This window comes from Mrakia frigida (genome assembly GCF_051309035.1).
Source record: "Mrakia frigida strain ATCC 22029 unplaced genomic scaffold BDY24scaffold_15, whole genome shotgun sequence".
NCBI lineage: Eukaryota > Fungi > Basidiomycota > Tremellomycetes > Cystofilobasidiales > Mrakiaceae > Mrakia > Mrakia frigida.
Window position 1 is genome coordinate 450,135 of NW_027481266.1, and position 22,240 is coordinate 472,374.

At 54.4% G+C, this 22,240-nt stretch overlaps 9 protein-coding genes across 9 annotated transcripts; 4 read left to right on the forward strand and 5 right to left on the reverse strand.

Moving 5' to 3' along the window:
- Positions 1-1,154: 1,154 nt before the first annotated feature.
- On the reverse strand, positions 1,155-2,614 carry BDY24DRAFT_415173 (uncharacterized protein; the record flags this gene model as incomplete). The annotated part of the gene is made up of 7 exons (XM_076643412.1): positions 1,155-1,211; positions 1,312-1,359; positions 1,467-1,607; positions 1,684-1,783; positions 1,905-2,039; positions 2,131-2,251; positions 2,494-2,614. The coding sequence occupies 7 exons, from the start codon at positions 2,612-2,614 to the stop codon at positions 1,155-1,157; spliced, it is 723 nt and encodes a 240-aa protein (XP_076496750.1).
- Positions 2,615-3,409: 795 nt separating this feature from the next.
- On the forward strand, positions 3,410-5,740 carry BDY24DRAFT_388988 (uncharacterized protein). Its single transcript, XM_076640466.1, has 6 exons — positions 3,410-3,900; positions 3,976-4,188; positions 4,264-4,352; positions 4,420-5,165; positions 5,271-5,605; positions 5,717-5,740. Exons 1-5 carry the CDS (start codon positions 3,883-3,885, stop codon positions 5,387-5,389), a joined length of 1,185 nt encoding a protein of 394 aa, XP_076496751.1. The 5' UTR covers positions 3,410-3,882; the 3' UTR covers positions 5,390-5,605; positions 5,717-5,740.
- On the reverse strand, positions 5,632-7,457 carry BDY24DRAFT_441380 (uncharacterized protein). The gene is made up of 4 exons (XM_076644604.1): positions 7,218-7,457; positions 6,987-7,130; positions 5,832-6,901; positions 5,632-5,754 (listed from the first exon to the last, which is right to left on the reverse strand). The coding sequence occupies exons 1-3, from the start codon at positions 7,398-7,400 to the stop codon at positions 5,834-5,836; spliced, it is 1,395 nt and encodes a 464-aa protein (XP_076496752.1). The 5' UTR covers positions 7,401-7,457; the 3' UTR covers positions 5,632-5,754; positions 5,832-5,833.
- Positions 7,458-8,109: 652 nt separating this feature from the next.
- On the forward strand, positions 8,110-10,800 carry BDY24DRAFT_59146 (serine/threonine-protein kinase). The gene is made up of 14 exons (XM_076645008.1): positions 8,110-8,275; positions 8,408-8,449; positions 8,578-8,670; positions 8,761-8,847; positions 8,951-8,975; positions 9,054-9,162; positions 9,244-9,369; positions 9,458-9,497; positions 9,582-9,655; positions 9,725-9,733; positions 9,795-10,002; positions 10,091-10,180; positions 10,262-10,535; positions 10,607-10,800. Exons 1-13 carry the CDS (start codon positions 8,246-8,248, stop codon positions 10,394-10,396), a joined length of 1,068 nt encoding a protein of 355 aa, XP_076496753.1. The 5' UTR covers positions 8,110-8,245; the 3' UTR covers positions 10,397-10,535; positions 10,607-10,800.
- A 565-nt stretch (positions 10,801-11,365) lies between these two features.
- On the reverse strand, positions 11,366-12,232 carry BDY24DRAFT_370260 (peptidyl-tRNA hydrolase II domain-containing protein; the record flags this gene model as incomplete). The annotated part of the gene is made up of 5 exons (XM_076638100.1): positions 11,366-11,485; positions 11,578-11,652; positions 11,728-11,739; positions 11,841-11,957; positions 12,053-12,232. 5 exons carry the CDS (start codon positions 12,230-12,232, stop codon positions 11,366-11,368), a joined length of 504 nt encoding a protein of 167 aa, XP_076496754.1.
- A 180-nt stretch (positions 12,233-12,412) lies between these two features.
- BDY24DRAFT_388999 (uncharacterized protein) lies at positions 12,413-14,951 on the forward strand. Its single transcript, XM_076640467.1, has 10 exons — positions 12,413-12,721; positions 12,861-13,208; positions 13,317-13,490; positions 13,555-13,594; positions 13,676-13,803; positions 13,873-14,029; positions 14,098-14,172; positions 14,243-14,374; positions 14,451-14,459; positions 14,574-14,951. Exons 1-10 carry the CDS (start codon positions 12,501-12,503, stop codon positions 14,787-14,789), a joined length of 1,500 nt encoding a protein of 499 aa, XP_076496755.1. The 5' UTR covers positions 12,413-12,500; the 3' UTR covers positions 14,790-14,951.
- Positions 14,908-17,060, reverse strand: BDY24DRAFT_389001 (uncharacterized protein; the record flags this gene model as incomplete). The annotated part of the gene is made up of 4 exons (XM_076640468.1): positions 14,908-15,874; positions 15,960-16,138; positions 16,222-16,495; positions 16,575-17,060. Coding segments are annotated over 4 exons (1,874 nt in total), but the record flags the coding sequence as incomplete, so codon positions are not given.
- A 94-nt stretch (positions 17,061-17,154) lies between these two features.
- Positions 17,155-20,598, reverse strand: BDY24DRAFT_389003 (uncharacterized protein). Its single transcript, XM_076640469.1, has 9 exons — positions 20,053-20,598; positions 19,874-19,986; positions 19,668-19,794; positions 19,489-19,602; positions 19,131-19,409; positions 19,032-19,054; positions 18,775-18,955; positions 18,147-18,698; positions 17,155-18,055 (listed from the first exon to the last, which is right to left on the reverse strand). The coding sequence occupies exons 1-9, from the start codon at positions 20,299-20,301 to the stop codon at positions 17,282-17,284; spliced, it is 2,412 nt and encodes an 803-aa protein (XP_076496757.1). The 5' UTR covers positions 20,302-20,598; the 3' UTR covers positions 17,155-17,281.
- On the forward strand, positions 20,442-22,131 carry BDY24DRAFT_389004 (uncharacterized protein). Its single transcript, XM_076640470.1, has 4 exons — positions 20,442-21,012; positions 21,079-21,137; positions 21,412-21,507; positions 22,035-22,131. Exons 1-4 carry the CDS (start codon positions 20,727-20,729, stop codon positions 22,119-22,121), a joined length of 528 nt encoding a protein of 175 aa, XP_076496758.1. The 5' UTR covers positions 20,442-20,726; the 3' UTR covers positions 22,122-22,131.
- The last annotated feature ends 109 nt before the right edge of the window (positions 22,132-22,240 follow it).

Here is a 22,240-nt window from a genome sequence, read left to right on the forward strand (position 1 = left end):
TGACTCTCCTCGTTCATCTCTCTCTAAAAGACGAGTCGAGCAGAGTGAATACGACTGACTCTACGGGACGAATCCAGCAGAGCAAGATTGTGAGAGAGAGGAAGAAACGCTGTTATTCCCTCCGATGAAGGGGAGGTTCGACCGGATCCCCTGGCCGTTCCCCTCCCTTTCAGAGGAGAAAAAGCGTATGTCCCACCCTCGCCCTCCAGCTCCAATCCACCCAGAACTCAAAGGAAACCGCGAAGTGAGAAAAGAGAGCCTCTCACCCCTCCCTCCCAAAACGAGAGGTTCGTCCCACCCCGCTCCTCTCGGACGAGCGTCCTCTCTCTCCCTCATCTCCTCTTTGAGCAGGAGGTAGCAGACATGTCGCCCAATGGAGGCCGTGAACGAGCAACCTCAAAAAGGGGAGTGAAGGAGAGAAGAAAAGAGAGGAGGTGAGACAGAAGAAGAGGAAGAGAGCGAAGACAATTCCAACAACGGTGATCCCTGCTGCACATCAAGCTTCCGACATAGAGGGAGCGAGATGTTCAAAGGAGGTCAACACCGGTGGAAAGACGTCTTTACTGATGAAAGAAGGAGAGAGAGAGGATGGTGGTTGGAAGGAGGAAGGAAGAAGGGGAGAGGAGGAAAGGAGAGAAGGAGAGGGGTCGGAGTCACCTGACTTCTTGGGTTCTGCTAGGTTAGTAACCCTCCTGCTAGTTTCCTTCTTTCCCGGAGAGATTCTGAAAACGAGAAGTTAGAGATAGATGGCATTGGGAAGGGGTGAAAAGCGAGTTACAGTCTAGTCTAATCGCGTCGAGTCGTCGAAAATCAAAAATCTCCTGCTCCTCCTCCTCCCCCTGCTGCTCTTTCGTATGGAGAACGCTCGGCCTGAGTTCCTCCCTACAAGCAGAGTCTAGAAGAAACGCCAGGTTTCGTCCCCGGGAGTATGAGATCGACGATGTTCGAGGAGCGACGGGAAAGAAATGGTCGAGGCGAGACGAGACGACGCGTCAAAGAGCTGCGAGATGGAGACGAGCAGAGAAGAAAGCAGGGTGAGCCGACGCTTCGTAACCTGAGAAGATATGGTGGAGGAGAGACTGCGTTGACTGACCGAGGTCTTGGAGTGATACCTCGACGTGAAAGAACGAAATCAAAGCACGACGCGACGGAGATCACCTCGACACGAGCGCGTTGGCCATCGCGTCGTCTCGGAGAGCTTGAAGCTCCCGCTGTAAATCAAGATGAATCGAAATAAACCGTTAGGCCTTAAGAGGAGTGAACGGGGGAGGAAAAGAAATGCAGAAAGAGGCAGAGAAAGATCAAACGCACCAACTTCCTCCTCTCCTCCTCAACGTGCAGTCTCGCCAGATCGTAGTCCTACAACGCAAAACACAGATGAGAACGGGTCAGCTATATTTTAAACACTCTCACAACCCTGACGTCTACTCAACGAGCACTACTACGAAGGAAGACAAACGACTCACCGCCGGCAACCCCTTGAACCTCCCCACCTCCTTCTTCGTCCTCTCGTTCCTCTTCTCCAACTCCTCAAGAACCTCCGTCCTCTCCAACAACAGTGATATGTCAGGCGACCTAGACTTCTCGAGCTTTTGTTGGAGGCGGAGCTGAAGGGGACGAAGGAAGACGCTCCGGGTCAGAATGGGAGCCTTGAAGGAAGGGCGAGTACGGAGGGAGACGTACAATTTCAGACGAGTACTCCTCAGCTTTCTTGTCCTTGATGGAGTCATCGTGGAAAGCGGCTGTGGGTGGAGGACGGGAAGAGGAGAGGGTTGAGGAGAGGCTGAACGGTGGGAAGGGGAGGGCGAGCGAGGAGGGAAGATGAGAAGTCAGCTTGAGTTTGACTCGGGAAGATGAGGAGCGTCGTAGCTTGAACTTGATACGTGAAGAGACTGAGAACAAACCTAGTAACCTCCTCTTGGAGTAGATCAAGCTGAACCTGCTCCCTCGCGAGGACCTTGACGGCTTGACGAGCTTTGAGGAGGTCGATCTCGAGGGAAGTGGATTGTTGAGAGAGACGGTCGAGACGGGAGAGGATGCTGAGCCTCGATAAGAAGCAGAGTTGCGAGGTGAGCTCGTTGCAGAGACGGGACGACGGAACGAGGAGGAGGAAAGGAGAGATGAACGAACGCTGAGCTCGAGACGTCGGAAGGATGGAGATCCAGAGCTCGATGGAGGTCGACGAGAGAGTCGAGGTTTGGTGAGGAGTGAGACTGGAGGGAGCGAAGTAGGAGGGAGTTGAGCTGTTGCACTAGGGTGGAGGAGAAGAGAGAGAAAGGTCAGCTTGGACTTGAAGGGGAGGGAGGAAGAGAGGAGTGTTGAGCTCGACGTTCAGCCCTTCTCTCTCCTCGCAGCGAAACCTACGAAGTCCCCAGCATCCGACGAGCTCAGATAGTATGCACCAATGAGAGCTCTCCTTGCTGATGTGTAGCTGGTTGTCGATACTCCTCCAACGAAAGAACGCAGAGGGGAAAGAAGGAAGGTCGGACTGACCTCTGTTCGTGAGCTCGAGCTTCTCCTCCTCCTTCGCCGCTAAGATAGCTTCCCGAAGACCCTCTTCCTTCGAAGCTTTGAGCCTGGATGTCCACGGACTGTCGGGAGCTGAGCGAGACATTGAAATGTTGACTGTTGTGGTTTCTGGATGAAAGGAGAAGAGGTCGCCCTCTCGCGCTTGATTTTCGGGTTGACCTCAACCACGACAAGCCTCTTCTCCTTCTCTTCCCAATGCCTTCCTTCCATCCACCCCCTAAGCAATCCATCGAAGCGTGGGACGACGACGAGTGCGATACAACTCTTCAACTCTCGAATCTGGTCGTAGCAGCAGCATCCAGCCTGGAGGAGGACCTTCTCGTTCGAGAGGAGGATGAAGGAAGAGCTCAATGGACAGGGACAGGTCAACTTACGGGCAACTTCTTCCACGAGCCGGTACTTAACCAGAGGAGAGTCGATAGGGAGGTGGAGGTGGACAGGTCGAGGAAGAGAGGGTCCTCGAAAGGGAAGGAGAGGGAGGAGAGGGAAGGAAAGAGGAGTCGAGCGTCAACGAGTCTGGAAGTTCAATCAACAAACATCTCGGATCAACTCTCTACTACTCCTTCACCAGAACCATCAGCACCTCTCAAACCTCCTCAGTCTACAGGAGAATCGTCCCGACGCTCGAGAGAGCCATCCTCGTCGTCCTCCAACCCTCCATCCTCCTCCTCTCGAACCATCAACAACCAGCCTCTCGCTTCCTCCTCTCGAGCTCCCTCACCTCCTACCGTCGAAGAGCAACAAGACGCTGCTACCACGTCGGATGTACTTCGGTGGAGGAGCCAGATGGATGTGGAGCCAGTTTCGAGGTTGGTGGAGGTCGAGAGGGAGGAGGAGGGCGAGCTTCAAGAGAAGGAAGGGAGGAGGAGGAGGGAGGAGAGCTCAACGAGTCAAAGGGATCCTTCCTCCTCCTCGTCTTCTAGATCAAGGACTACCACCACCACCACCACGTCGAGCCATGTTCATAGTACCGAACCCTCCACCACCTCATCCTCTTCTCGATCTCGAAACCACCCAAGCACCAACCTCCCTCTCTCCTTTGACCTCTCCGCCCACCGTCCACCTCCCACCATCCGTCAACCTCACATCTCCTTCTCCCACTCCACCTCCCTCGCCAAGTCCTCCAACTCTCTCAACCGAAGCATATCTTCCTCCTCCTCCTCTACAACGACTTCCTACTCCCACCTTGCTCGTCAACCTGCAAAGGACGATTTCTACGAAAGAAGGAAACGAGACTCGTACGTCGGACCTGTTGGACTCACGGATCTCGCAGATAGTCCACCGGCGTCTCCTCCGAGACATGTTGCGAGGCCAAGGACGGAGAGGGAGAGGAAGAAGGAGGGAGGAGCGACGATGGCTGGTCGAGTTGAGGTGAGTCGTTGTCGAGCCTTGCTTCTCCTCTTTCGAAGCTCGTTGGCTTATCGCAATCCTCCTTTGCATTTCTAGAAACCTTCCCGACGTCACAAATCTCCCATCTCGCCCAAGAAGCTTCCTCTGAGCGCTCTGAGCTCCCTCGTCCCTTCGACCTCCCTCCCGTCGTCCGTTAACCTCGCCGAGGCCTCCTCAAACTTGACCGCCGTCGTCGCTCCCTCGACTCCCGTCAGCAGTGTTCGGGACTTCTTCACAAGATACATCATGGGTGCTCAGCAGGCGAAGAAGGTGAGCTCTTCCCCATCTCCTCTTCGACGTCAGACGAGCTGGACTGATTTCTCGTTTGTTTCCTTTCATCTTCAGCCCGCCGCTCCCGTCGTTATCGTGCCTGCACCAGTCGAAGCCGCGCTTGAGCCAGCTGTTGATGATCATGTCCCTGGATCGTTCACGAGGTGAGTTCCTCCCGTCCTACTTTTCTTTCCTCCTCCGCTGACCTCGTCTCCTTTCTTCTTCCTTCAGCTCGACCCCAGCAACCCTCTCCTCCCTCCCCATTCCTCCCAAGTCAATCATCCACCCTCCCACTCCTCCTCGACCAAGATCTACCACTGCCACTGCGCCTCACGTCCCCAAACCTTCCGCTCTCCCACCATCCTCTCGTCCTTCGTCTCGAACAGGAACGACCGTCGCGTCCTCATCCTCCTCGTCTCGTCGACCCCTCCAACAAACAGCCATCCGATCTTCCAACCTCCCACCCGCCTTGCCTCTCGGTCCTCCTACTATCATCCCTTCCAAGAAGGACAAGACCACCATCAAATCTCGAACAGTCTCCAACCCCAACCCCATCAACCCCTCCTCTTCAACCCGAACCCTCGCCTCCTCAACCTCAACCCGTCGTCTCTCCAGCTCCTCCAACCTCTCCAACTCAACCTTCCGCTCAACTCTTTCTCTATCCTCCTCAACCTCCCACCCAACCCTCCCCAAACCCTTCAACCTCCACACCACCACCACTCGACCCATCGCTCTCCCCTCCCCCGTTCCTTTGCCGCACGAACCAGGTTTCATCCCCTCGTTCGAGCACTCCCATGCTCTCGAAGCTAAACGCGCTGCTCTGCGTTTGGCACGGACGGAGGCTTTGAGGAAAGAGGAGATGGAGAGGAAGAAGAAGCAGGCAGAGTTGGAGCAAGTGGGAGGAGGGTTGTTTGGAGGGTTGGAAAAGAGGATGATGGAGAGGGGGAGGTGGGAGGAGGAGTGTAGGATCAAGGAAGCTGAGAAGGAGGTGGTTAGGAGGAGGGAGGAGGGGGAGAGGCTGGTGAGTTCAATCGAGTCGAGTTGGTTTGGGTTGGGGGAGGAGGGAGAGAGTCTCAACTGACGCGTTTTTGGTTCTTTGTTTTTGGGAATTGAACAGGAGAGGGAGAGACTGAAGATCATCGAGGAGAGGAAGGCCACGGTGATCAAGGCGAACCCGGTTCCGGCTATGTATAGGAGGTGAGGACTGAGCGGTTTGAGGGAGGGAGAGAGGGAGGAGGTCGCTTCGCTCAGTTTTTGGTTTGGTTTCGTTGTTTCGTTTTCGGTTTTTGCGTTTTGTTTGGGTTGCCCGTTTTATGTTTCTTTCGCTTCCCGATCGCTCTCGTTCTGGCGAGGCCCGAAAGGCGACGTCAGGAGAGGTCGAGGAGGTAGGCGCGTCGAGCCTTCGCTTCGTTTCGCACTTTCGAGCGAGGGATCGATGTAAAGGAAAGAAAAGGGCATTAAGTCGTGATATGTAAGCTACAAAAACCAGCAAGAAGAGAAAGAAACAGAAGCGACGGAAGAGACGAACTCGAACGGAAAAAAAGTCGACGCGTTGACTCGGAAGACCTGACGAAGAAGGAAGGAGAACGCGGTCAGCCTCATCGGATCTCAAAAAGAGAACAGGCAAAAGTGAATACACTCACCCTCACTGATAGACTCCCCACCCTCCGTTCGCCTGACGTCCAGCAACCTCCAAACTCTTCGGCAGCTCCTCAATCCTTCCCATCCCCTCCAACTCGTTTGAATCCACCATCTCCAGCTCGAACACCCCCTCACTATCCCCCTTAGCCTTATCCCACTCCTCCTTCCCAACCCTCGAGTCTCTAGCAACCTTCACCGTCCTGAGCGACGGCAAGACGCGTCGAACGTCTCTCCTCCTCGAACGCGACGTGATCGCCTTGAGGTTTTCCGGGAGGAAGAACCCAGCTGGGAAGCAGATCGTGGTGATCGAATCTCTAACGTCCTGCCATTCGAGGAGAGGGACGATGGAGAGGGTGGTTCCGTAGGTATGGAGGAATGGGCAAGCGAAGTTGAGTCGTTGGATTCGCAGGGTGTGGGATGTTTCTGCCTCCTCGAACGGTCGGAGTCGGACGAGCAGCGATCGTAGGTTCACCGCCTTGCGTCGAATGAAGCTGGCCGTCTCCTCGTTCCGGTGCTGGCTGGTTCCGTTGAAGATGGAGAGGGAAATGAGCTTGGGGAGAGGGTTGGGGTCGAGTTGTTGAAGAAGAAGGAAAGACCGGTGTGCCACGTTTGACGACGACGACGACGACGTGGATGCGGGGCGGAAATCAATTACGAGGGTTTGCAGAGTGGTTGGGAGGACGAAGACCTTCGCAGATGTAGAGGAGAAGAGGGTGTCCGACGACGCGATGACGAGGACGAGGGTTTGAAGATTTGGAGCGTGAGCCCAAGCTGAGGGGAAGGAGAGGTTTGGGAATCGAACTTCGAGACGAAGGTGCTCCAATCGGGGGAGATGAATGGATGTTGAGATGTCTTGGTAGACGGGAGGAGCTTGAGGAGAGGTGCGTTCGATGATGTGGTGGACTGAGCGAACGAGGGAAGGGAGGGTGGGGTTGGATTCGATAGCTTCGACGAGGGAACGAAGTCTTCGTCTGCTCCGAAGGTATCGGTTGACGCTGGCCTCATCGGTGGTTCTGCTTTTGTCGACTAGGCCGAGGTCGACGTGCTGGTAGAGGATGGGGGTGGCGACGCGCTGTCGAGGTACGAGCGAGACGGAGGAAGGTCAGAACACGCTTCATGCAAGCTCCCTCCATTCTTCGACACTCTATTTGACTCACGTTGAACGCCTTAGAAACTAGAGAGCAGCTGATGAGAAGAGGATAGACCTGGGACCGAAGGACGTTGGGTTGAGGAGCATCGTCGAGGGAAGGGAAGGAGGTCTCGAGGACCAAACGAAGGACGTCGTCGTTGAGGACGGCTTTCTGGACGTTTCAAGGAAGATAGGAATACATTCCAAGTCAGATTATGATCCAAGGGGTGAAGACGTGAGTTGGAGAAGATCAGCTTACAGGAGAAGCGAACGATATACCATGGAACAAAGGGAGTTCGGAATCGGGGAGAGGGAAGGAGGAGTTGGTGAGCTCGACGATCCCTTCCTTTCCTCCTTCCTCGTCGACTGTGGTCCCTGAAGAAGATGCAGCCGAGCTAACATCGTAATGTGAAGAAGGAGACTCCTTTGGATTCGGACACATGTCTTTTGAACTGAGATGAAAAGCAGAAAAGGGAGAGGTGGCGGCTGAGGTCGACCTGAACTTCCTCAACTCAAGTGACTCCGCCATTTTGTTCGTTCTGCCTCCGACCACAACGAGCTCGAATATTTGTTTCGTTCCTACAGCTCTTCCTCTCATCCTTGGAACGACCGAAAACGTCTCTGACTCCCATCGTTTTTGGCTTTGATCAACAGTTGGCAGCGAAGACGAGGGAGTGCAACGGATGCAAAAAGCGATTCGAGCGTTCACCAGACGTCGAAGTGTGAGTCTCAGCTTTCGGATCTTCGCCCTCTTGTTCCCTTTCTTACTTCGGCTTCCTTCCTCAGGCTCTGGATGCTCCCGTGCTGTCTACTGTTCGAAAACGTGTCAGGTTCATCCGACTCGACGCGTCTCTTTCCCTTTCTTCGTCTCGTCTCGTTTCGTCTCGCATCTTCCTACTACCGAAACTGACCTTCATCAACTGTGATCGTCTACCAGAAATTCTACTGGAAGATTCACAAGCTGCTCTATCAGTACGGAGAGAAGGCAGTGAGAGGGAACCTCTGGAACGCGTCGAGCCTGAGAGATGGCCGAGACTCAGGATAATCTGCCTTCCAATCGGTATTTTTAGTCGAGATACCTAGGAGGATTCTTCATCCGAGTACTGGAGAGTTTTCCTGAGCAAGATGCATCCTTCCAGCTGCAGAACAGAAGAAGGAAAAACTCCTGGCCCGGCCAGAAGGGAGGACGACCTCAAGCTTCACCTCGACTCCTAACTTCCATCAACTCCTCCATTCCTTCTTCCTTCTTTCTCTGATTCACTCTTCAGCAGCACTACCAGCACATCCATGGGATTTCGAGACGCTCTACTACCACAGGTGAGCTCACTTCCTTCCTTCGATCTCGCTGGAGGGAGGCGTGGTGAGGGAAGGAGAGGAGACGAGTGATCAACATGAATGGAGGCTAATCGGCTCGTTCTCTCCTTCCCTCCCCTACTCTTCTCCTCTCAGCCTGCATCCTACAGTAAGAAGAAGAACTACAAGTTTGGAGATGTGAGTTTCTTCTCCACTCCTTTCATTGTAGCCCTTGAAAGGAGAATAAAAGGAAAGGGCGAGCTCGCTCTTGCACCACCGAACAGCTCGAGCTGATCTCCTTCCTTTCTTTCCTTTTTCTCTTCTAGGAACTCGGGAAAGGAACCTTCGGGAAGGTGATACGATGCACTTGGAAGGCTGCTCCACCTCCTGGCTCACCAGAACGAGATGTCGCTATGAAGGTGAGTGGGAGAGGAGGAGGGAGAAGGAAGGACGAGAGCTGCGAGCTTCAACTGACTTCTTCCTCCCCTTCGTTCCCCACTTGTACTCAGGTTATTCCCAAGAAGGCTGTGAAGGGAAAGGAGCAGGATGTGATGGGAGAGATGGAGGTTCTCAAAGATCTCAACCATCCGAATATCGTGAGTCCAATTCTGGAAGGAGGAGGGGAGAGGAGAGGAGACCGAGCTCGCGAGGTAAGCTCTTGACGTGATTGATACTGATATACGCTCCTATAACATCCAGGTCAAGTTCTGGGAGTGGTTCGAATGTCAGTCGTTCTTTCCGTCGACCGTTTGAGCTTCAACTGATCTTCCTGTCGCTCGCTTCTCCCTGCCGTTACCTTCAGCTCGCGACAAGTACTACCTCTCCTTCGAGCTCGCCGTCGGTGGAGAGCTGTTCACACGGATAACAGCCAAAGGGAAGTTCAGCGAAAAAGATGCTCAAGCTGTCGTTCGGTTCGTCCCTTCTTCCTCTCCTTTCCTCGGTCGGAAAAGATGGAGAAACTGACCTGACCTGTTCTCTCCTCTCCTTTCCAGCTCGGTCCTTTCTGCCGTGTCGTATCTGCATAGTCAAAACATCGTTCATCGAGATCTCAAGCCTGAGAACATCCTCTACCATTCTAAAGATGAGAACTCGAAGCTCGTTCTAGCAGACTTCGGGATGTGAGCAGTCACCTCGCTCTTGCTCTTCGAGTATACAGCTCCTACAGGGCTGAAGCTGACTCCTGACTCTTTTTGTCGATTTCATCAGTGCCAAACATCTCGACACCCCAGACGAAGTTATCACCGCCGTGAGCCCATCCTTCTCATCTGTTCGTCGACGCGTTGGTCTCTTCAAACCTCCGCTGATCCTCTTTCTCTTCTCTCTTCTCCAGGCTGCTGGATCGATAGGATACGCTGCTCCTGAGATTCTAACCAACGTCGGTCATGGGAAACCAGTCGACCTGTGGTAAGTCGCGTCTTTTTCCTCTCGACCCTGCGAAAAGACGCGTCCTGACCTCCCCTTTCTCCTCCCCAGGTCTCTCGGGTGAGTTTGAAAGACTCCTGAGTTCCTTCTCGACCGCTTACTGACTCCTATTACTCTCCAGAATCATCACCTACGTCTTGCTGTGCGGTTACTCGCCGTTCAGATCTGACGATCCGAACGAGTTGATGAACGAGACGATTCGAGGAAGGATCGAGTTCCACGAGCGCTATTGGAAGAAGCCCAGTGCGGAGTCCAAGGAGTTCATCAAGCTGCTGCTACAGACGGATCCTTCCAAACGACCTACGGCGGATGAAGCTGCGAAACACTCAGTTTGTTTTTCGTCGTTTGGCCTCGTTCGGTCGTCTCGTTCTTTCCTGATTTAGGACTGACCTCCTCTCCCACACCCTTCGTCTACAGTGGCTCCAACTCGAAGCCGACGATAACGACATCGGAGAAGGACTACGAGAAAACTTCTCTCCTCGTGCCCGCTGGAAGTCGGCGTTCCGCGTTCGTCGCCTCTCTCTCTTCTCTCTCCTCCTTTCCCAAACTGACCCCTCTCTTCTCGCAATCCGACTTCGAATATCACAGAAAGTTGCTGCTTCTGGACGATTCGCTCAAGCCGGTGTCACACGTTCGAGACAGAACTCGTTGTTGGAGCAGGAGAAGGCTGAACAGGTTCGTCGTCCTTTCCCTTTCGTTTCTTCGGGTTGTTCTCGAAGCTGATCCTTTGCTTGTTGGACGCCTCGCAGAGTGACGACTCCTCGGAAAACTACCACACCGCTGACGAGGAGGACATGGTCTCCGCTGAGGTTCAACGAGCGAAGGACGAGAGGAAGGACGACAAGCTGAGCGGGGATGGATTGTAAGTCTCCGACCTTCGCCTCTCCTTTCATCAGAGACTAGGAGACTAATTTTCCTTGTATCATTTCGTAGGACTGGACTGGAAGCTTCGACGAACAAGCTCGCCGTCTGAGAGTCGACGACGCGGTCGAGGTGTTGGGACGCGACGCGGAGGAGATTGTTTAGCGTGTGGCGGAGGAGAGTCTCTTTGGGTTTGTTTTTGCTTCAGATACGTTCTAGCTTCTCGATCGATATGAATAACGACTTCATGTTGGACGAGATCTGGGGGATGCTTTTGATTCTCTTCAGTTCACACTCGAAAAGAGATGGAGACGCGAGGAGCGGAATATTTGCAGAGTGAGGACGGGTGCTGTACCTGTGCGAGCAGGTCTCGCACAGGACTCCTCTTTTAAAACAGAAGAATAGGGCTTGCTGAAGCTGAGGCTGAGACTGAGGAAAGGGGAAGAGGAGGGGAGGAGACTGTGTACGGCCACTGCTGCTGAGGTCGAACCTTTACTTTACTTAGACTTTGCGCCCATCGAATCATTCCCGTTCTTTCTCTGACGAGGTCGAAAACCTCATCAATCTCTGTACCTCGTCCCACGAGGAGTCGGCAAAGAAACACGACCTCCTCTTCCATGGTCGAGCGTTGCCCTTGCTCGCCGTGACTGTAGATCCCAAAGGAAGGGAAAGATGACGAGATAACAATATATTCACTATCAGCCCACTCTTTCCCTCGCATCGAAAGAAAGTACAGGCACAGGACGAGGGAGACGAACCTGAATGAATCGAACGAACGAGACGCGTCGTCGCCCCTCGACGTCTTCTCATCCCGTGCGAACCACCTTCTCTTCACCAAAACTCGCACTCTCCCTTCTTCAAAACCTTCCCCACATGCTTCCCTTCAGCTCCCTTCGACCGATTCGGGATGATAGCGAGGGCTGTCGGGATGTTTTCGGGTTGTTCAGTCCACTGCAGACGAGAGAAGGAGACGCGAAGCAAAATGATCAGCAAAGACAACTTCATGAGCCGGTTCCGAGAGAGAAAAAGGTATCTTTACTGACGAGATAGTGCTTGATCGGCGGTGTTGTTGACGAGAGGTAGGAGGAGATGGCAGTGAGCGAGTCGAGAGTTGGGGTCTGTTGAGATAGATCCACTGAGATGTCAGCTTTGTCGAGAATGCTCTATGGAGATCAAGAGAGCTGGCTACGGACTTGATAAACGAGCTGCAAGAACGATAAGATGTCACGAAGTCAGCGAAGGTCACCAAGCGAGGAAAGGAAGAGGACGGATCGAGGGCTGAAGAAAGAAGATGATTCGAGCTCACCTTTCGCATTCCCTGCAGATCTTCCAGATACTCCTTCACCGACTCTTCTTCTCGATAGAAGTGAAGCACGGCTGTCGCAGCATGCGAAGCTTGAGCCATCAGAGGTCCTACAGGCCACTTCGTTCGAGAGGGAAGGGGAGAACTTCGTTTGAAGGTCAGCTCGACGTTTCCTTCTCTTGTCGTTTTGCTCGGAGCGACGAAGACACACTCACATCTAGATCTTTTCGGATGATGATCTGCATTCGTAGAGGACCTTTATCTGTCGACGAGGGACCCGTCAGAGCTGAGACTGAGGCTGTAGTGGTCGGAGTTGAGGAGGAAGAAGGGAGAGGGGAAGGAGGAGGAGCACCGAGGGCTGAAGGAGTGTGTGCAGCTGCTGAGGATGAGGACATGCTTTTCGCGAGTTGAGATAGGATTGATGTGGGCGTTCGGAGTGTTTTTGAGAGGATCCGAGGTCCTAAGAGCATAAAGAAGCTGAAGTTGAGGAAGGAAGGAGGACAACGTTGAAGGTGACCTTCCGATCCAAAGTGAAAGGTCGAGCTCGACATCCCTTCCCTCTTCGTTTGACTCCTAACCCTCAGCTCCCCTTCAAAGGGTCGACTCACTTTTCTTCGCACCCTCAACTACCACCATACCCTACACTCCATTCCTAAAACTTTCATGACTTCGGTTCCCCTCCTTTCCTCAGCGGAGGAAGCTGAAGAGTACGACCTCCTTCCCACGCCCTCCTCCTCCTCCTCTTCCTCCCACCCTCAATCTCGTCGTCGCTCATCAGGATCAGGACCCAGGTCATCGTGGCTGCCTAGCGTACACACAAAACTAGGAGGAGGTCTCGCCTTAGCTGCTACTTTCGTCGTTGGAGTCGTGGCAGGACAAGTTCTGTGAGCTCGACTCCGTCTCCCCCCTTCCTCTCAGCCCTCCCTTGTTTGCCTTCCCTCGACCTTCGACCCAACGCCCTCTTCCCCATGATCTCCTCAAGCCCTCCCGCTGACGCCAAACTACACTTTCTTTCTCTCGCAGCATCCCTACCTCCTCTCTCCTACCTCTCTTCCCTTCCTCGTCCTCCCCATCCACCTCTCCCAACCCTTTCAACTTGCCCGGCTTCATCCTCAACCGTCCGATTCTTCCTCCAGAAGCAGACGTCAACGAGCCCTGGGGATGGTACGATCGAGTCAGGTGGAAGACCGTCCCTTCCCTTACGGCTATTAACTCTGGAGAGGGCAGGCTGGAGAGGAGGGATCGAGATGGGTCGGAGGAAAGCGACATCGAGTTCGAGGAGGAGGACCCGTCGCTGCTCGAGGAACTCAAGATTGCTCACGAGAGAGGTGTGATTCCAGAGGGTTGGAGTGATTGGGGTGTGAACAAGACGTATGTTTGCCTCTCATTTGATCGGCCTGGTGGCTCGTTACGATCTCCTTCTCCTCCTCGAGACGCGTTCACTAACTTGCTTCCTCTCCTCCCTTTGCGTCTTCACAGGATCCTCGGGATCGGAGATTCGTTGATGAGGAACAACGTGATGTTCTTCACGAAACACATCGCTCCTGGGGACATTCAGAGGCAGTTTGTTCCCTTCCAAGACGAGCAGGGCTCGAAGTGGAAGGACATCAACCAAGCCGGAGTCGTCGACGTTCCGGTCGTCGATCTCAAGATGTGAGCAGGTTCTCCCTCTCTTCCTTCAACCACGAGAAGCTGACCCATTCCTTTCATCCCTCAGGGTCAACCTCTTTCACCAGGGAATGATTGAGTCGCCCGTGGTTCGTCCCTTCCTCGCTGCGGTTTCGTTTCCGACGCGTCCGTTCTCACGCGTCCCTCCCTGTTTCTTCTCTCTTTTCCAGGTGGGATTCTTCGATAACCAGAGCGAACCTCAACCCTTTGAAGAGAAGCTCGCCAACGTTTTCTTGCCTTCCTGGAACGATCCGAAGGGCTTGAACGGTCGAGTTCCGGATCTTATCATTTTCGAGAGGTTCGTTTCAACTTCCCTCTCTCTCGTTCTTCTTCGCCTCGCTCACTCTCCCTTCTTCGTTCTCGTCAGCTTGTCTTGGGACCTCGTACTCCTCGCCAACCTCGCTCGAGACTCTGGAGACACCAGGTACGAAGGACGACCTCTGGACGACGTTGAGATCGCTTTTACTCGAGGGAGGATCGTCGAGGTTCTGGGGCTGCTAAGGAGGACTTTTCCTACCAGCAAGGTGAGCATATTGTCTACCTAATTTTTTTTGTTGGTCCCTTTGCTGACTCGAGCACTTCTTTCCCTCAGATCATCCTCCAAACGCCTCACATTGGCGCGAAGTCTGCGAATCACGTTTTCTCTCCGATCAGGAAGTTTCAGCAGGTTGGTCCAGCCCTCTGACTGTCTCTCGTCGTCCGTAGCCTGAATCGCCCTCCATTCTTCCGCCCATCAGGCTCAAACCATGCACTCCATCTCCCTCGAAACCGGCGTCGAGCTCTTCGACTGGGGGAGGCTCGTCTCGTCCCTGAGCAACGAGATGCAGGACGGTCTGCATTTCCTTCCTGGTGCCGCTACGTGGATCTGGGTGAGTCCCTGCGTCGAAGCACTCCGATTCTCGGATTTCTCGACTGACCATGTTCTTCTTCCTTCCCTCTTTCCAGGGCGAAATGGTCCGTTTCTACTCTCTTCGACGCGTCCTTCTTCTCGTCGTTTCTTCCTCCTTCCCGCCCTCATCCTCCCGCTCTCACTCACGTCCCTCTTCCCTCTTCTTCTTTCCTTTCCAGGTCCTCTACTACCTCCGTGAAACCTCTCTCACCAAAGTCCCTCCTCCACCGCCAGCATCCACCCTTCCCTCCTCTCGCATCACCCAACAGGACGTCATCGATTCCTACTCTCAACCCAAGCATCGCTACCCAAAACCCCAGGTCAACGAACGACGTCGCAGGTTGGCGGAGGATCCAGAGAGCCTCGAGGGCGCGATGAGGCTGTTGTCGAAGTGAGGAGAACGCGCCGACGCGTCTTCTCCTTTTGTCCTTCGTTTTTTCTTTTTCTCAACTCGGACATTTCTATCAGCATCTTGGAGCGCGGTTTCTCTAGCATTTCAGTTATCTATCTCTCCTCCTCACAAACTACGAATACTAGATAATCTGTCACTGCGAGAACTTCTTGAAGAAGAAACTGCTCGAGGAAGGAAGAGCTCTCCCTCCCTCCCCAATCGCCTTCCTCTCCTTCGGCCTAGGCAAGAACCCTCCCGATCCTCCTACTGCTCCCTTCACAACAGCCTTCGTTGCACCTCCTACAACCTTGCTCGTCGAAGCCTTCGTCCCTCCCCGTCCGAGATTGAAGCTCGTCGCGCCTCCTCCGATTCCTCGACTCGTCGACGAGGTCGGCTGTTTCGTTTTAGGTGCGAAAGGGTTGGAAGGACCAGGTCGGGGTTTGAGAGGAGGAGGGGGTGGTGGGGGGTCGATGATCTCGATGTCGGAGGAGGAAGAGCGAGCTCGAACGGGTCGGGAGGGTTTGGGTTTGGGTTTGGGAGGAGGTTTGGCTGGGGAACTTGATCCGAAGGGGTTGGTAGAGTACTTGTTCGGGGATGAGGATGATAAGGTGGAGGGATTCGACTTCCTCGCAGGCGGGATGACGGGTGGTTTAGAAGAAGAGACGGAAGCCAGGATAGACGCGAGGAGGTCCGTCGCTCCCGTCTTCGAACCCTTCTTCCTTCGCACGATCGCCTCTTCCGTCGCCGGTGCTCGACGAACTGGTTCCCTCCTCACCTGCGGTGGCTCCGACTTGTCGAAGGAGCTGCTGGGGAGCGATCTTGTGAAGGGAGCTGAGACGAAGGTGGTTTGAGCGGTGGTCGAGCGAGACGGGAGACGAGGAGGAGGAGCGAGTCCTGAACGCGTTGGGTGATGGATGAAGAGAGTGAGAGGAGTTCGATTGACGGTTGGGGGGTAGAGATATTCGTGTATGGAGGTGGGTGGTGGGTCGAGGGGTGTCCAGGTCGAGGAAGGAGCGAGCGGGGACTTGAGCGACAGGTTCGAGAGGAGGAGCGGGAAGGTTGGGAGAGTTGATGAGGTTTCTCTGACGTCTGAACGGGGATAAAACGCGTCGTGAGATCGAGGTTAGAGTAAACTCTTTGGATCGGTTGAAGGGAAGGAAACATAAATGCTCACCGACGTAGGTGAGAAAAGGGAAATCCCGAAGAGACGTCGCTGCTCGATCCGTGATCCCCCCGCAAGCTCTGAAGGTCCAGGCCTTCAACTGCCAGAGACCTCGCCTCTCACCACCCGAGTCTGGTGGAATATAAAGAGCAGAAGCTAGAGTCTTGACGGCTGCGTCGGTAGCTCTCGTCCTGAAAGAAGCGGAGGAGGGAAGACGATCAGCTCTCGCCTCGCTCGTCGCCTCTCTTCTTCAAGCTTTAGAAAAAGTACCCACCTCGACAGATCCAAGGATATCAAAAACTTCAAGCCTCTCAAGCAGCTGGCCTGCTCATCGACGAATCCTGATCCAGCGAGAGAGAGCGATGTGAGGATGTTCATCGGCGACTTTCGAAGCAACGGCTGAACGAGATGAAGGAGAGGCGAGGTTGCTGGTTGAGTGCTGAGCGAAGAGGTGAGTTCGAGGAGTTCGAGAGGAAGATGTCGATGATAGGGGGTATTGATGAGTTCGGTAGCTTGTGGAGGTGGATTGGGATTGAAGAAGCTGGGTCCTGAAGAGAAACAACGAGGTCAGGAAAGTAAAGGAGGGAGAGAGGGAAGGAAACGAGAGCTCAACCTCTCAGAACTCACTGGCTGACAGCATTTCCTCCTTGATCTCTGGTAACCTATCCATCGCCATCGACCCAAACTCCATTCCTAGCCTGACCCAGTTCCCTATATCCACCTTCCAGCCCTGATCCGATCTCGCCAACGCACGAAGCAGCTCCTTGATCGAATCCTCAGGAAGGCGACCTTCTCGAAACCAATCCGGATGGTAGTCCTCGAAGCTGAGGGAGACCTTCTTGGCTGCGAGGGTGATGAGGGAAGGGACGGGACCTCTTGTTGAGTTGACGATGGAGGGCGAGGAGGAAGCGATGGAGGTGAAGGCGAGGGAGAGAGTCGAAGGAGGAGCTGATGGGATTCCTCGTCGATCCGTGTACTCTCCCGGATCCTTCTCCTTCTTCTTCTGCTCCTCGATCCACTCGAGACGAGCTTCCTCTCGAGCCTCCTTGTTGTCGAAAGCGGACTCCCACGATTCCCGACGCTGGCGTTTGCAGGGACGTCGAGGAGGCATGCTGAGCGTTGAAGGGAAGGAAGGAAAGAGGTGAGCTCGAACGCGTTCTCCTTCCGACCCACGCAGTAGATTCTCGACGCGACGCGTCTTTCCTTGCACAGATCTTCTCTAGCGACGACAGCGATATCGAGAAAAGATGAAAGAGCGAAGAGCTGAAGGGGAACATTAGAGTAAAAAAAAAAAAGTGTTAAAAGGAAATAGACAAACTAGAAGCGAAAGAAACCTAAGGCTTGCTCTTCCTCCTCCTCTTCCCCAAAGGCTCCTCGACCTCCTTCGCCTTCTCCTTAGCCTTGCAACTCTCCTCCAGCCTGATCAACTTGGCCTCCTCCTCATCCTCCAGAACCGAAACCTCCAACAGATCCGCAACCTCGTTCATCCTCGTCAACAACTCCTTCACCTTCCCCTCCTCGGCAAACTCTCCCAGGTTCGTCGACGAATGATACCACGCGTCTTCCGGGTAGACTCTTTGCGAAGGAGAGGTCGAGGTTGGAAGATGGACGGTGAGGATGAGATCTCCTCTCTCGAAGGCGAGGTTGAGAGCTTGGAAGGCGACGACGTCGGCCAGGTGTCGAATGGACTGATGGGTTGGGAAGTGGTGCCACTGGGAGGAGGTAGGTTCGGAGGAGGTAGCAGCTTCGACCGTTGAGGCTGGACTGAGGGAGAAGTGTTCGTCCTTCTTGGGTTGACTCTCCTTCGGCGGAGAGGGTGGACTCGGTTCTAACGAGGCGTTCGTCGAGGAGACGAGGGTTCCAGTATCCTTCCCATTCGACGACGAAGGCCAGACCGAGTCGAATCCCTTTCCGAAGACGTGGATCCCGACTCCCCATCCCGTAGGCTTCCTTCCTTCCCAATCTGGAGCGAGAGAGACGTAGATTCGATCCTCTGCGTCGACTCCGAGGACGGCTGCTGAACGGCCTGCGACGCCATGGAGAGCGAGACGTTGGGAGGTGACGAGTCGAAGGTGTTCAAGGTAGTCCTCTCGAGGGAGGTCGTCGATCTGAGCGGAAGGGAACAGAAAAGAGAAGGAAGGTCAGACTGAGGGGACACGACGCGGAGAGGAGGGAGGTAAGAGGAAACGGCGAACGAACCTCTGCTAGCTTCTCACCCTTTGCTGCTGCTCCCAGAGCTACAGCCATCTCAGCCTCCAGCTTCAATCTCTTCTTCCCTCGTCCCTCGACGAAAGCCCTCACCTCCCTCCCTTGAAGCTTGATCATCTCCGCTCGTTCCGCCAACCCTTCCTCCATGTCGAACCTCACGTCCGGCGACATCAGGACCCGATGCGAGAGTAAGATGAGAAGGGAGTTCGTAGTAGGAAGGGTGAGATCGGTTCCTCCTGGTGTCGATGGTGCTGGATGAACGATGGCTTCTTCGACGACTTCCTCCATGACGGGTTCCTCCAGCTTCGACGACGACGCGACGGGAGCTTCCTCGACCTCCTTCTCCGTTTCGATCTTGTCCTCGACGATGTCGTCCTGTTCTGTTGGAGCGATGGATCCTTCCATGGAAGCTCGAGGTGAAGGAGAAAGGAACTCCGTGGGTTGTTCGGCGTGCTCGAGGGCGACGAGGAGAGCGTGAAGGGTTTTTCGAAGGTGGTGAGCTGAGGTGGTGGGTTTGAGAGCAGCTTTGACGTCGGCGAGGATCTGGAAGAAACGTATGAGCGAAGAGAGTCAGAATCATCGACAAGAGGTGATTTGAAGCGAAGCAGCGCCGACTCACGACTTCAATCCTCTTCTGAACTGCCAACTCCTCAGCGATGGCTTCTGGAGTTTCTCCAACGGGAGGAGACCCTTTGAGGATTTGAGAGTAGAGGCAATCGATCATCATTACGGCCATTTTCTTGGCTGTAGACTCGGCGATGGGCTTGTCGAAGTTGTCGAGAGTCGGAAAGACTTTGTCTCTGCGAAGGGTGAAAGAACGAGGTTGGTCTGACGGTCGACGGTGAAGATTCGACGAAGAAGAGATCGGAGACGTACGGTAGTGGCACGAAATTTCGGAACTGATAAGGTGAAGAAACACAGAAGATAATCAGCTCTGAAGCTCAAGGAGGAAAGAAAGGAGAAGACGCGACTCACTCTCCAGAAAAACTCCCTCAACTCAACCCTTCCAGCAACTCCCTCGTCACCTTCCACCTCCCAAGCCTCCCTCCCTTCCTCGAACCGAACTCCCACATCCTCGATCGTAACAGCCTCGACGTCCGTCTTCAGCTTTTCGAGCCTATCCTGCGCAACGGCGATGAGCTTGATCTTCCTCTCTCGCTCCTTGAGGTACTTCGTTCGTTCTTCGACTGAGAGATGGGAGAGATCTTCGGCGATAGGAGTTCCTCCTCGTTCAGATCCGAACTTCTTGTTGCCCTGAAGGAACGCAAACCGACGAGAAGAACCGTCAGTGAGAGATCGAGACGCGTCGAGAACGAGGAGACAGATGGCGAACCTTTCCGGGTCCATTCTTGAGCAAGTCAGCAGCTGTACGTTTCCCACTGTTCTTGGTCTTGATCGACAGGTTGCCCACGGGTTCGAGTCCGTTCTTTTTGCGGCAGATCGAGCACTGGAAGCGAGGAGAGGAGGGATCAGTCGAGGCTTCGAGGAGACTTCGAAACAAGGACGACTCACCTGACAGATGTTCTCGCAACTCGGGCACGTCCACTTGTATCGAGCTTCACTCGAGTGGTGTCCGATTCGAACGTCTTCCTCTGAAGGTGGCAGACCGTTTCGGATGGCTTCGGGGTCGACTCCGTACCTGAGAAAAAAGGAAAGAGACGGGACGGTCGGTTCAGTTCGGATCAGAGCTCGAAGACAAAATCGACGACGAAACGAACCTGTACATCACGTCTCGATCACAGTACACCAGGATACACTGCTTCCAGACCTTCCCCTTCGCAGAGAGCTTGTTCATCGAGCATCGAAGTCCCGTTTCGTAGTAACCTCGACACTGAAGGGAAAGACACGAAAGGTCAGAGTCCGGCTTCCCAGCTGTACGAAAAAGGATCCTACTCACCTGATGGCACGTCAAACTATCTCCTCCAGGTCCAGCTCTCTGCCTCTTCCGCTTCTTCCCCGTCATAGGATCCAGATCGTCATCGTCCTCCTCTCCTCCTCTCGACGACCCGTCGTCTCCCTCCCCGGCCTCCTGGTACTGAACTCTCGCAAGCTTCCTCGACTTGGAAGCTTTCGGAGGAACAGGCCGTCCAGCGAATCGATCCTCGATGTTCCCACCGAATCCTGACGAAGGTCCTCCGACGGGCATTCCTCCTCCTGCGTACGAAGGGGCGACGACCTCCCCGAGAGAGGTCAAGCTGGGAAGTCGTTCTCGGCACTGCTTGACCTCTGGGGAAGCTGAGACTCGAAGAGCTGGAAGCTGGATACCTCCGAGAGGTGGGAGTTCGAGTTGATGGGAGGAGTTTTGGCGAGGACGAGGGAGGTGCTGATCCAGTTCGTGGTCGTGGTAGTGTTGCTGCTGCTGCTGTTGCTGGTGGTAGTGATCTGGAGAGGGTTGATGATGGACTGAGTGTGGGACTTGAGATTGCTCGTAAGAGGGATAAGGCTGGTAGTAGGACCTTGAGGAAGGAGGAGGAGGAGGTCCATTCGAAGGTACCGAGATCGAAGCCGACGACGACGCGTGCGGTTGAGGAGGAAGTTGCTGCTGGGAGGAGGAAGCGAGACCCGTCGGGTATGCGAGGAGAGGGTGCTGAGCGTAGACGTAATGGGGATGACTGGGAGGAGGAGGTAGGGCTTGATGAGGAGATGGCGCTGGGTGGTGGTGGGTGTGATGAAGGGAGGGAGGCGGAGGGAGAGCTTGAGCAGAGGAGGGGTGAGGGTGAGGGTAGCTTTGCGCGTAAGGATCGGTTACTGAACGAGGATATGTGTAGTCGTATGATGCTTGGAGGCCTTGAGAAGGAAGAGGGGGAGGAGACGGGATGCGAGGGAAAGGAGGGCCTTGGTAGCGATGGTCCGACATCTGAAGGAAACGAGAGAAGAGGTCAGCCTCGGCAAAGGAGGAAAGCCAAAAAAGGATTGAACGAACTTTGTGAACGATCAAGCAAAGTAGGTTGCCGTGCGTATGGAATCTACTATGTCGAGATTCTGTGAGAGAAGGGACGCAAGGTCAGCTCACAAGAGGGAAAGAGGATGGAGGGGAAGCCCTGGAAATGAGCTCGCACGCGACGGTTCTCTCCCTGCCTCGACCAGTAGCAGAGCTAAACTCGAGATAGACTCAGACCCTGGCCAAAGAGTCCTCCGAGCGTCCTTCAAGTCCAGGCTAGCGTTGCTCGACGTGGCAAGAAGGCTCGTCCTTCCCCAAGAGAACGAACGAAGACGACAGAAGAAAAAGGGAAAGGAAGAACGAGCTCAGACTCACAGAGGAATCTCGAGCTCTTCTGAACTGATAGAGGGGACCCTAGGAGCTCGACCGAGTCAGAACGAAGTAAAGAGATGCGGCGGCTTGAAGGTGGATCTGAGGGGTGGAAGGGATAAGGGAGGAAAAGGTCAGCGTCCTATCAAAGAAAGAGACCGGATCGAAGGAGGAGATCATCAAAAGTCGAAGCTCAACAGCTCGAGCTCATCCAAAACGACATCTCTCGTATCTTCAGACTGCCATCTACCACCTCCAAGCCCTCTCCCATGCTCTACCGAAGCCCCTGAGGCTGTAGAAGCGCCAGCTCATCCTCGTTCGTCGTCCTTCCCTCTGCCCATCAAATCCCTCGGTCAACGACCTCATTTAGCCCTCCTGCTCCCTCTCCTCCTTGTGTGAGCTCAACGATCTCAGCACCATCTGCTGCACCATCTATAGTTCCCTTCTCGAACAGCTTCCCAGCTAACCATCCGAAAGGATGGATGGGAAAAGGAAGGAGGGCTCCCTTCGAGCGGAGCAAAGGAACTCTCGCACAAAGCTGGTCTGAGCTCTCCTCCTTCCTTCCCTCCCTCCTCAGCCACCACGTTTCATCTCCCCGAGAGCAGATTCTGACGCGGACGTGAGCTTACCTTGGACTGGTTCCTTTGGAGATCGATCCGGAGGTTCGTTGGCGTTGGATGGCAAAGGAAGGGGAGCGAGCGAGCGGGGCGGTTTGAAGAAGAAAAGGGCAGGAGAGGAAAGAAGAAAACGATTCAACGAATGAAGGAGACCCCTCTCTCGGGAGAGACGAAGCCGTCTTGCCTCTTGTCTGCCTCCTCCGGGCTCCGTTTTGAGC